We start from the raw sequence: 13,059 nt of genomic DNA, 5'->3' as shown, positions 1-13,059 counted from the left end.
AAGAATAATGCCACCGGGGACTAGAGTGGAAATTTCTCATTTTGAAGGTGGCATTCTTAGAAGTCACAAATTTGGTATTATAAAGGTTATCTTGAGAACAACATGTAATGTAATCTGAAATAAAGGTACAGCAACATTTAGAATATTATAGAGAAAACATTGGTATGTGAGGTGAATTTTTAACGTTTTATGCACAGTCAAATGTATTCATTAGATTCTGTATAGTGATCTTTGTAATGTATAGTCCTAAAAAGATTAAAAATAAATAAATAAATAAAGTTCATCCTTACCAAAAATGAAAGAAAGAAGGAAGGAAGGAAGGAAGGAGAGAGAGAGAGAGAGAGAGAGAGAGAGAGAGAGAGAGAGAAAGAAAGAAAGAAAGAAAGAAAGAAAGAAAGAAAGAAGGAAAATAAGTACTTAAAATAGAATTTGAAAATGGTTTCCAAGCTGGGGATACAGCTCAGTGGCTGAGAGCATCTGATGTTAACAGAGCTGAAACCTGTCAAGATGGAAGTGTAGAGAGGACTAACCCTATCTCAAGGGAATAAAATGGAGATCAGATAGTATCATAGGACACCTGATAGCCTCTGGTCTCCATGTGTGCACACGGATATGCCACACAGACAAATATGGCACACACACACACCAACTTTTGTAGTCACTAAAATTCATGCATCATGTAAATCTCATTTTTACAATTTGAATAACATTTTAAAACACACACATAATAGATGTACGTGAGAGAGGCTTCAAACATTTGGTATTGTTGCTTAGAACAGTTAAGTCCTAATTCTAACTACAACAGACTCACCCCCTTCCTCTAAACAACACTTTATTTTCAAGGAAAGCAGCAAAGTGTTAAGATAAACCAGAATTAATAATTATGCAGATGGGAATGATAAACAAATCTTCAAATTGCTCCTAAATTTTGAAGCCTATAAAAGAAATCCCGAGGAAAGCTAGAACTCTCTGGAACTCTAATCTAGTTAAAGGGACAGTCAATGCTGCTGGATTTACTGAGAGACAACCAACCTGTATAGAGAGCAATGGAACCCACGCAGATGTATTCAGGCTCTGCATTAATTTCCTGCTCCAGGCTTTGAAAATAAAGGATCCTGGACTCAAATTCAGAAAGCAAAGGGTTTTGTGCAACAAATGCCATAATGGTTTCTTCTTTCTCCCTCTGCCAAATGTGATTGTAGCATTTGAAGCGGTCCATGGATGTGATAACTTCCTGGAATAGAAATAATAGGTTTGCGTAGAAAAGAAAGAGTCTGAAAGGGCATGGTGATACAGGTGGAGGTTGGCTCCCTGGGTGGTTGCCACGGAGCTCTAACCAGGATTAGTTAGTGGTGGGGGATGAAATGGAAAATCCATGGAAATGAGCTATACCAATGACATTAACAGTAAGTGTGGGCTAGCATCTTCTCATTGCTTGTCCAAGGGGAGATAAAAGTTTAAAAACTAGAAGGAGAGGAAATCCTTGGTGGCCACTGGGAACAGGAATATCTTAGTTAGAGGTTGATCTTAGACTAAAAAGAGCAAGGGAGGTTGTGCCATCAGGGAACACAGAAGAAAAATCCTGTGGGTCCTTCTCTCTCTCCTCCAAGGATCCTCATTGGTTAGACTCACTACTGCATTAAGGAAGACTGAGATCTGTATATTTCTTTCTTATAGTTAATACCACAAGTTAAGAAATGCCACCAGTTTTTTTGTTTGTTTGTTACTGTTTCTAGCTCCAGGTCACTAAAACTATTGTGTTTTATCCTTAGATTTCCATGGTAGTGACTCATTATATCCATTCTGTGAACGCACTGGACTTTGTGGCGATTAGTTTTATATTCAATCCAATTGGATTTACGATGCCCGAAAAGGCACATTGTTGACAGGTTTGTGAGGAAGTGTCTGAGAGGTTTAACTGGGGAGAAAAAAACCCACCCTGAATGGTGGCATGACTCTCCTGTGGGATTGAATCAAAATGGAGGAAGGAGCAATCAAGTTGAGCACCAGCGTTCCCCTCTCAAGGCCTCCTGACTCCAGATCCACTGTGACGAGCAGCCTCATGCTGTTGCTACCTTGCCTTCTCTGCCGTGACTGGCTGTGCTCTCAACCTTGAGAGAAGTAGATCACTCCCTTCTCAAGGCTCTGTTGTAGGGCACCTCCTCACAGCCGAGAGCAGTAACTAACACATGTGCTGACGTGTTCACTGTAATTACTGAGGCATCTGAAAATCTAATTGTTTATCTCCATAGACAAGGTTTTCTTCCCTATCCAATAGTAGAGCGCCTGATAAAACTATAGTACAGCACTAGATAAATAATTGTTGAATATGTGAACACTGTCCCTAGAGGGGAGTTAAACACAGATCTTCAAAATGCTAAGAACAAAAGATTAAATATGAATAAATGCAAAACTTGTCCCCTGGGGAATACATTAAGCCCAACCTAACAACATTTTCTCATCTAATAATAGCAAACAGCAGCCTTTCTGGTACTTTCAAATAAATGTAGCTCATTCTATTAAAAACAGCCTCAGAAAACATGCACTTACAAAACAACTACTTGTTCAACACCAAGGAACACCTAAGAGTCAGATGGTTTTAATAAATGTGTGTGTACTGGAGACAGCTTCCTGAACAGAACACCAGTAGCACAGGCATTGTGGTCAACAATTTAATAACTGAGACCTCATGAAACTGAAGAGCGTCTAGAAGGCTAAGGACAAGGTCAGCAGAATAAAAGAGCAGCCTACAGAATGGGGTCTTCGCCAACCCTATATCCAACAGAGAGCTGATGTCCAAAATATATAAAGAACTCAAGAAATTATCAACAAATCAAACAGTCCGATTAAAAAATTGGGTATGGAGCTAAATAGAAAATTCTTGACAGAAATCTCTCTAATGGTTTAACAGTACTTTTTAAAAGTTCAACATCCTTCATTATCATGAAAATGCAAGTCAAATGACTCTGAGGCTCATCTTACACTGATCAGAATGGCTAAAACTCATCTGACAGCCCATGCTAGAGAGGATGTGGAGCAAGGGGAACACTTCTCCGTTGCTAGTGAAGTGCACACTTGTATAACAGCTCTGGAAATAAATTTGATGGTCTCTCAGAAAACTGATATAGTCCTACCTCAAGACCCCACCATATAAATCCTGAGCATATACCTAAAAGATACTCTACCATGCCACAAGGACACTTGCTCAACTATGATTAAATCAGCTTCATTCAAAATAGCTAAAAATTAGAAACAACCTAGATGTCCCTCGATTGAAGAATGGATAAAGAAAATGTGGTACACTTTTACAATGAAATATTACTCAGCTGTTAAAAACAATGTCACAAAATTTTCCTATAAATTAATGGAACCAAGAAAGTATAATCCTGAGTGAGGTAACCCAGACTCAGGAAGACAAACAAGGTACGTACTCACTTATAAGTGCATATTAGCCACGAAGTACAGGATACTATGCTATTATCCACAAACCCAAAGAAGCTAAGTAGCAAGAAAGGCTCAAGGGAGGATGCTTAAATCTCATTGAGAAGGGGAAATAAAATAGACCTTAGAAGTGGATGGAGGAAGGGAATCGGGTGGGAGAAAGCATGGAGAAGGAAACAGGAGGGATCAAGTGTGTGAAGAGAGAGAATTGGGAGAGAGCATTGAAATAGCTGGGGATGCATTCCTGGGATGAGTTAGAAACCTAGAACAATGGAAACTCCCAGAAATTTATGACTGTAAGCCTAACTAAGATTCCTAGCAATAGGCCATATGGAACCTGAAACAGCTGTAACCAGGAAAGGCTTCCAATGAAGAGATAAGGACACCAACCTGACCACAAAACCTTACTCCCACAAGTTTTCCTGACTACAAGGACAAAGAGGGAGTGGAAATTGAGGGAACAACAATGTTGGCCCAACTTGAGACCCATGCCATCAGTGGGAGCTCACTGTTGACGCTATTGATGATGTCACGCTATACCTGCAGACAGAAGCCCAGCACAACTGACTTCTGAGAGGCTCCACCCAGCAACCAGTAGAAGCAGGTGCAAAAATCCACAGCCAAACATTAAGTGGAGCTCAGGAATCTTTTGGAAGATGGGAAGAAGTATTGAAGAAGCCAGAGGTAAAGGACACCATAAGAAAACCTACAGGATCAACTAACCTGGGACCACAGGGGTTCATAGAGACTGAACTGCCAACCAGAGAGCATTTGTGGGACAGATATAGGTGCCTTCCACCTAAGTAACAGATATGTAGCTTGGTCTTCATGTGGGACCCCTAACAGAAGGAGCCAGGGCTGACTCTGACCCTGCTGCCTGCCTTTGGATCCCTTTCCCCTAACTGAGATGCCTCGTCTTTTCTCAATAGGAGAAGATACACCTAGTCCTACTGAAACTTGATATGCCAAAGCAGGCTGACACCCATTGAAGGCCTACCCTGATCAGAGGAGAAAGGGAATGGGGGAGAGGAGGAGTGAGGGGAGGTTAGGGACTGGGAGGAGAGGAGGGAGAAGCTGAAATCATTTTGCAAAGTTAATTAATTAATGCAAAAAATGAGCTAGCTTTACAGACAGCCAGTATGAGTTTGTGTTGGTGGTAGTAATTTTTAATACTCTATTTTATTTGATATATATATGATATATTTATGTGTGCTTTATATATATATGATGGCTCAGTGGGAAGAGTGCCTGTACCTGCCGTGCAAGCAGGAAGTCCTGAGTTTGCCCCCCAGCACTGCAGAAAGCCTGGTGCAGCAGCACCTTCAGAGTCCTAGCTATAGGTGTGCGGTACAAGGAAAACCCAAGGGGTCTGTTGGCCAGGTGGTCAACCAGTGCCAAAGGGTGGGCAGTGGGAGGTGAGCCTCTGATTCAGTGAGAAACTCCCTCTCTCAAAAATACGGTGGGAAGCAATAAAGGATGCCACGCAACCTCTGACCTCCGTGTGTGCACATAGAGCTAAGTGTTCCCATACAAACACATGAACAGACACACATAACACACACATACACACTGACCGCATACCTTACACTGTCTTACTCTTTGAAGGAGAACCAGGAAACTGCCCCCTCAGTGTGTTTGAACAGAGCAGATGTTTCAGACGTTAGATTCAGTTATGGGAAACAAATGAGGATAGAGACATTAACCAGAACAGAATGAAGAGGGAGATCACAGCTCTCCTCCCTCTGTGCTGCAAATTAAAGGGTCTTCAGTGGACATACATTCACTGCACACAGACAAGATGCCTGTCATTGCTCGGGGACACTGTCGGGTGAAATCGGGCTGCTTGTAGGTGAGCTCCTGATAGAGTGTGTGTGAGCGCATGCCGGGCAGCCCAGGGCCTGTAACAGTCTCATGACACACATACCTTCTTGGTGGAGCTGATGACTGTGCTGAGCACAGATACTAATTTTACAATCTCTTTGTTGTCGGAAATATTCTTATAGTAATTCTGGGTTTGCACCGGAATGGGCAAGTTTACAGATGCTATCTCCAGGGTTTCTAAAGCCAAAGAGGAAAAAAAAAGAAAAAACATAAGCGTTAATATCAAGAGTACACAGAATGTACTTGAAAGGGAAAAAAAAGGTGTAGGTTTCTATAATGACAAAGACACGGAACATCTGCATAAAAGCAATGGAAAGGGTAGAGGAAATTGACAACCTTAACTGTTTGGGTACTAGTAAAATTAATCAAAGGGTGCAACCATCCAAAAGGCGTTTCTCCCAGAAGAAATGCCAGGTCTCAGTGGCAATACTGAGTTCTGAGTGCTGGGATGAGCCTGCGGTTCTCCTTGTTTCCTCTCTGGCTATGTGACAGCCTTAGACAATCAGTCCTGCAATCTCATGGAAACCTGCAGCTCAGCATTGCATGAAGTGGGAGCGAGATGTGGGTCTCCTTACTGACAGGCATGGCTGGACGCTCCCGGCATGAACTGGATCCAAAGCTCTTTGTCGCTGAAAGCTTTAGCCACACGGCATTTGTCCAAAGAAAAGAAAGAAATGTACACAGTCACCCCAGTCACTTAAGTTTATCAGTGTCTAAGACGGTGGCGTTCGTTTGAGGTGAAGAAAATTGAAGTCAGTCTAGAGAGAGACCTCAGCAATGATAATGGCACAGAAGATTCTCAAGGGCTCTGGGACTTCCGAAGTACACACACACACACACACACACACACACACACACCTAGAACTGTGAGCATGCGCAAGAAGAAGGGAGAAATGCCCATTCTCCATCCCTGCCTAACACTGAGACTCATAATCACTATGTGAAGCTTGGGTGGTATTCCCGCTCTCCTGCACAGAGCCTAAGCAAAGGGTTAAGCTGGGCTCAGACCAGTAAGGGAAACCTCCATGTACTCTGAGCTGACCTCCAAACAGCATCGATTTTTACAGAATTCGTCCGGGGAGGTCACAGCTGCTCCATGCCATTCTCCTGCTGCTTAGCTAGCCTTTGGTTTTGTTTCATTTTGTTATGTTTTCTGGCTTTGTTTTATTTGGGGTTTTTGGGGGAGGGGGAGAATTGTGATTTAGCACTTTGATTTTTTTTTTTCTATTTTAAATTTCACTGTACCTCAATCTCAAGAGTTTCTCTTTTTTATTGCTTAATTTTTAATATTTTTGAACTATTTAATTTTTATTAATTATACATGCATTCCTCCCTTCCCAACGTAGCCTGGATCCTTCCCTATCCACTGAACTTTATGTTCTTTCTCTCTTTAAAAAAAGAAAAAACAACAAAAAAAAAAAAAAAAAAAAAAAAAAAAAAAAAAAAAAAACAGAACCTAAACAACTAAACAAAAGCCCAATAAGACAAATTACACCAAAATAAGAGAAAAAGTACACACACTGGTGCATACACACACACATTGTCACACACACACCACACACACAGAGACACACACATACCACACACAGACACACCACACACACACACCACACACCACACACACACAGACACACCACACCCACACACCACACACCACACACCACACCCACCACACACACACATTGTCACACACACACACACACCACACACACAGAGACATACACATACCACACATACAGACACACCACACATACACACACCACACATACACACACCACACACATATATACACACACCACACACACATGCACACACACATACGCACACAGGATTCATTTTGTATTGGCCAACTACTCCCTGGCATGAAGCCCGCCCTGAACTGTGATTTATATACCCACTGATACTCCATTGGAGGAAACCAATTTTCCCTTTCCTGGCAGGTATCAATTGCAAACAGCTTCTTGGTTAGGGGTGGGACACTGTCCACTCCTTTGTCTCAGTGTGTGAACCTGTGCAGACTTGATGTGCACTGCCACTGTCTCCATGAGTTCATATGGACATCGTCCTGTTGTGTGATCAGAGCGGCACAGCTTTGTGTAATGTAAATCCTTTTAAGCTGGAATTCGCCACACACTGATGTACAGATTCAGCATATCCCAGTTTAAATGTTTCAACTCATTTTCTTCTTGTGGAAACTAATGAGCTGGTCTTAAAATCCACACAGAAATGTGATGGATCCAGCACACTTCGAGTGAGTTTGGGAAAACAGTAAAACGGTACAGGACTCACACTTCCTGACGTCGCTCCCCCCAGAGAGTCAGAGGTAAAGTGGGGGTGTGACGGTTATATTCCTTACTCCTGGGGCCCTGATGTCACTTAGGCAAGTGTGTGTAGCTGGCCAAGCTCATGCAGACAGCCTCTCATATGTCGTGAGTCACACAGGAAAGAATGGCATAAAAAGGGAAGAAGAAAGGGTTTAGTGGGAATGGAATAAGAAAGAATAATAAGACGGAAATTTGAACAAAGAACAACATAGGTGAACGAAACTGTAAAATGATAAATGAATGATTTTTAAAAGGCTTACAACAAAGCTCTAGCAGTAAAGACAATGTCAGACTGGAGCAAGCGAGGCCTGAGATTAACGAAACAAATCTGGAAGTCTGGAAATAAACATTTGGACTTATGCTTGTATTTAGGTAAGTTTCGACACACAGGTCTCACAAAAATTCGATTATAGCATAAATAATTCCTAGGTTTAGCGGTGGGGCTACAGGCACACGCCCACATTGAAGATAATGAATTTAAACTCCAACATCACTGAGAATGAATCCCGGACTGAAATACAAATGTAACTTCAAGAGAGTAGCAGGCCTCCAGCCTTATGCCAAACAACTGTTTCTTAGACACACGGTGAAAATACAACTGAGTAGAACGTAAAACTCAACTCTGATCCTCCAGAAGATAGCAATAGAAAACTGAAAACAAATCTGTAATGTAATGGGAAATTTTTACCATTTTATTCACAGCATATAAGAAAGTCTTACAGATACTTGAATGTTACCCACTTTCTAAGAATATGAAAATAATTAATAGATATTGCTCCGGATAATGCACGAATGACCAGAATCCACACAAAAGGGGGCTGAGCGTCACGTGCCACTGCAGAAATTGACGCTAAAACTACAGTGAGACACTGCTCTGGACCTGTGACAATGGCTATGGACAAAAGGGAGGCAAGAATGTGATCAGTGACGGTGAAGACAGACGCCATGAGCTCTCCTGCACTGCCAGTGAGAGAATCAATGACGTCATGCCTCCCAAAGGTTGCTTGGCATTTCTTACAACGGTAAACATAAACTCACCATATGGCCAGCTTGTCAGTGTGTCCCAAGAGAAACAGAAACATATAATAGCTTGGGGTTGGAAAAAGTGGCTCACTTGGTAAAATGTTTGTTACTTGTGCATGAGGACCTGAGTTTGCATCCTCCTCACCCACATCATCTCTGGGTTTGTAGCATGCATGTGTAACCCAGCACTGGGTGGGATGGGGAAACAGGCGGATCCCTGGAGCATCTGGCCAGGCAGTTTAGGCAGTTGATGATCGCCAGGATCAGTGAAAGACCCTGTCTCAAAACACCAGAAGCTGGAAAGAACTCAGATGTCCTTTAACAGAGGAATGGATACAGAAAATGTGCTACATTTAAACAACGGAGTACTACTCAGTTACTAAAAGCAATGGCTCCATGAAATTCTTAGGCAAATGGATGAAACTAGAAAACATTATCGTGAGTGAGGTAACCCAATCACCAGAAAAAAACACATATGGTATGCATTCACTGATAAATGGATATTTGCTCAGGAACTCTGATTACCCAAGATACAGTTCGCAGACCACATGAAGCTCAAGAAGAAGGAAGATGAGAGTGCAGATGCTTCAGTCCTTCTTAGAGGGGAAATAAAAATATTCACAGGAGAAAATACAAAGTTTGAAGCGGAGACTAAAGCAAGGGTCATCCAGAGACTGCCCCACATGGAGATTCAGCCCATATACAGCCACCAAACCCAGACAATATTGCTGATGCCAAGAAGTACATGGTGACAGGAGCCTGATATAGCTGTCTCCTGAGAAGCTCTGTCAGAGCCTGAGAAATACAGAGGAGGATGTTCACAGCCAACCATTGAACTAAGAACGGGATCCCCAATGAAGGAGCTGAAGAGGTTCTCAACCCCATAAGAACAATACCAACCAACCAGAGCTCCCGGGAACTAAAGCACCATCCAAATACACATGGACAGACCCATGGATCCAACTACATATGTACCAAAGGATGGCCTTGTTGGGCATCAGTGTGAGGAGAGACCCTTGGTCCTTCCAAAGCTCAATGCCCCTTGTAGGAGAATGTCGGGGTGAGGAAGTGGAAGGGGTATGTTGGTGGGTAGAGGAACACCCTCATAGAAGCAGGGGGATGGGGAGAGGCTAGGGGGTTATGAAGGGGAACCGAGATAGAGGATAACACTTGATTATATATATATACTATTTTATATTATATATAATAAATACATATAATATATATGTATGAATGCTCTATTTTCATGATAGAAGAGGGCATCAGGTCCCATTACAGATGGTTGTGAGCCACCATGTGGTCACTGGGAATTGAACTCAGGACCTCTGGAAGAGCAGCCAGTGCTCTTAACCACTGAGCCACCTCTCCAGCCCCGAGGATAACACTTGAAATGTAAATAAAATATATCCAATAAACACACACACACACATGAGATGCAGTGAAGTTGAGGACTTCCACATGTGCATGTCCACACATGAACAAACACAGTGCATACACGTGAGCACATGTATAATAAACACAAGCTCTGGTACATATTCACCAGAATTCTTAATGATGGTGCAAAATGGAAACAATTAAACTTGCTAATTCCTAAATAAAGTATATTGTGAAACACAATCCAGTGGTAAAAGAAATTAATATTACATGCCCGCAATCCTATCGCTCAGAAGGTAGGAATGGGAGAATCTTAAGCTCAAGTTTAGCCTGAACTAGCTAACAAGTTTGAGGCCAGCCTCCACTACACAGTAAATTCCTCTCTCATACAAAGAAGCCTAAGAATGAAGCCAGTAGCAAAGTGCCAGGCAAGTGCAGGGGTTGGTTAGTCCTGAGATAATAATAAAAAAAAAAATGTTTTAAAATTATACAGTGATGATACTGAAAGCATACACACACACACACACACACACACACAGACACACAAATAAATCTTCTAAACTGTACAGTTGAAGACAGTCCGGCCGCAGTCTGTTGCTTCAGTTCTTTGGACATGCTCTCAGTACATTTTTTTTTCTTCTCTGGCTGTGAATCATGACTGAACATATTCTCAGTAGAAGACGCTGAATTTTAAACGATTCTAGGGGCTAACGCAATGTTCCCAGATTAAACTGAAGCTAATATCATAACATCTGTGCTGTTCTAGGTTTAATCCCTGGTTTGGTTGCACGCATGTGTTGGGGGCGAGGGGGTGTCATGAACACATGAGTGAAGGTGCCCACGGACACCAGAACAGGGTGTCAGGCACCTTGACACTGGAGATACAAACAGTCAAGAACCACCAGAAAGGGATGCTGGGGACCAGACTCGGGTCTGCCGCTTGAGCAACATCTGTTCCTAGCTGATGAGCGATCTACCCAGCTCCCGAGAATGCATTTTAGCTTAAGCTAAAAATAAATAACTAAGTTAGTTACAGGAAAGTGTTTTCAGCTCTTTCTACCTTCCTCATTAGGGCTATTTCAAAGAGGTACTGGCTTCAGTTTCTTCCTCGTAGTCATTTTATCATCTCAGGGGAGAGCAACAGCATCGAAATTATACTGTCTGCTAACCACGGTGCTGTCTGAAAGAGAGTGCGTGAGGACTGAGGACATCTGATATCATTAGCAACTCGGATGTCTTACGCTCCCCAATTTTACAGACTACAAATGAAAAGCCACAGGATGCACATCAACATCCAGGATGTGTTAACAAAACAGAACTCACAATGGTCAAAAATGTCTGTAACGTGCCAGGAAATACTCGTTGTGAGGAGAGCCGGTGTCTCAGTAAAGTGTGAAATTAAATGCCTTTCTTGTCTTCAGCCATTAATAGATCAGACCAGACATCAGTGAGGCACCAGCAGTTGTGACAGATGCAACAAAAGCAGGAGCTAGTGTGACAGTGACAGATGCATATGTGGACCTTAACGTTCTTAAACCCAGAATGGGCATAAGGATTGATGCTCTTATGGAACATGATTTGGGAAGTACATGTGCTGCAGGAGATACTAGAGATCTCTAGAAGACATGACTTACGACGGCTCTTCTTGCGGGACCCCAGGTCAGTTCCCAGCACTGTATCAGGTGGTTCACGACTGCTTGTAATTCCAGCTCCACCTTCTGGACTCCATGAGCATGTGTGCATGTACATACACACACACATACAAATCACATACACACATACACATACAATCGTGCACACATACAATCACACACACATACACACATACATATACAATCACATACACATATAATCACATACACACACATAAACAGACAATCACATACATATACAATCAAACACACATACACAATCACACACACATACAATCACACACACATATACATACAATCACACACATATACAGTCACACATACACATATACATACAATCATACTCACACAGCACACAAGAGGAGACAGAAACAGAGAGACAGCGACAGAGACGGAGGAAAGGAGAGGCTTCCAATCTTTAAAACCTTTAACACATACTTACCCTGAAGTTCCTTTTCCTCCACCTCAGTGTCGGAATCACTGTCTTCCTTATTCCGCACAGCAGCCATTTTTCTTTCTTGCATCTTTCTCTAGAATGGAAAAAAAAATAAAAAGATGCTCTTCAACTTTGCCACATCTTTAAAAACAGCAGCTTCCAAATGAATCAGAATTTCACACTCTACCCACCTTGGACAACAGCTCACTGCTCCACTGTCTAACCCCCTTGGGGACACTGATGATACATTCCACGGCCTTGTTCAGTGTCTGCTGTATGTCTTCCAGGGCAGGAGTCATTGAAATGTTGGGAATGGCCAGGGTGACACTTGCTCGGAAAATGGGAAGATGCTTCTGCTTCGCCTTAGATGCATCGTTACTGTCTGAGTTAATACACCGTGTTTAGTTGAAAATGGGTTATACTTAATAAATTCTTCCAAAAACTTCAAGCATGTATAATACACATGTAATTGGACAAATGCTCATCAAATCGACAAGTGTGTGGATATTTGAAGATCTGGTTTTGTTCAACATAACAGTGGTTCAGTGGGTCCCAGGTCATTCTGATGATTATAGCTTGCTGGTACATGTCCATAAGGAGACTTTCAATTAAGAATCGGGATGAAGTATAAAGTCTTACCCAATATTTTAAAAATGAGAGTGGCAACCAAAGTCATGCCAACAACGAGATAAATGCCAAGTAAGCACACAAGAAATAAAGAACAAATACTATAATAAGTGAAAGTTAAAACTAGCAACGCTTAGAATTTTAAATAAAATACACAATGAATATATTCCAAACTTAAGAGCAGTTTCACATGCAGGGGAAAATGTAAATGCAACTCATTACCTATGATAAAGAGGCTTTTGAAGTTGACTCTGGCTATAGCCTTCCGTGTTTAGACAGAGATGCGCGTGCAACAAGCATG

The 13,059-nt window shown here is 42.0% G+C and overlaps 1 protein-coding gene across 1 annotated transcript in view; it reads right to left on the bottom strand.

Annotated features, from left to right (window-relative positions):
* DNAH5 (dynein axonemal heavy chain 5) overlaps window positions 1–13,059 on the bottom strand; it is a gene marked incomplete at both ends in the record, with an annotated part of 235,306 nt that overhangs the window by 163,919 nt on the left and 58,328 nt on the right. Inside the window, 4 exons of the mRNA XM_080933639.1 lie at window positions 1,033–1,234; window positions 5,366–5,499; window positions 12,138–12,225; window positions 12,323–12,513. Of these exons, the coding sequence (XP_080789765.1) occupies window positions 1,033–1,234; window positions 5,366–5,499; window positions 12,138–12,225; window positions 12,323–12,513 (615 nt within the window). The remainder of the gene's footprint in view (window positions 1–1,032; window positions 1,235–5,365; window positions 5,500–12,137; window positions 12,226–12,322; window positions 12,514–13,059) is intronic.

The sequence above is a fragment of the Micromys minutus genome, assembly GCF_963924665.1.
Source record: "Micromys minutus genome assembly, chromosome: 20".
Lineage (NCBI taxonomy): Eukaryota > Metazoa > Chordata > Mammalia > Rodentia > Muridae > Micromys > Micromys minutus.
Note: the sequence above shows the minus strand (reverse complement) of the source record. Positions and strands in the feature narration are given on the sequence as shown.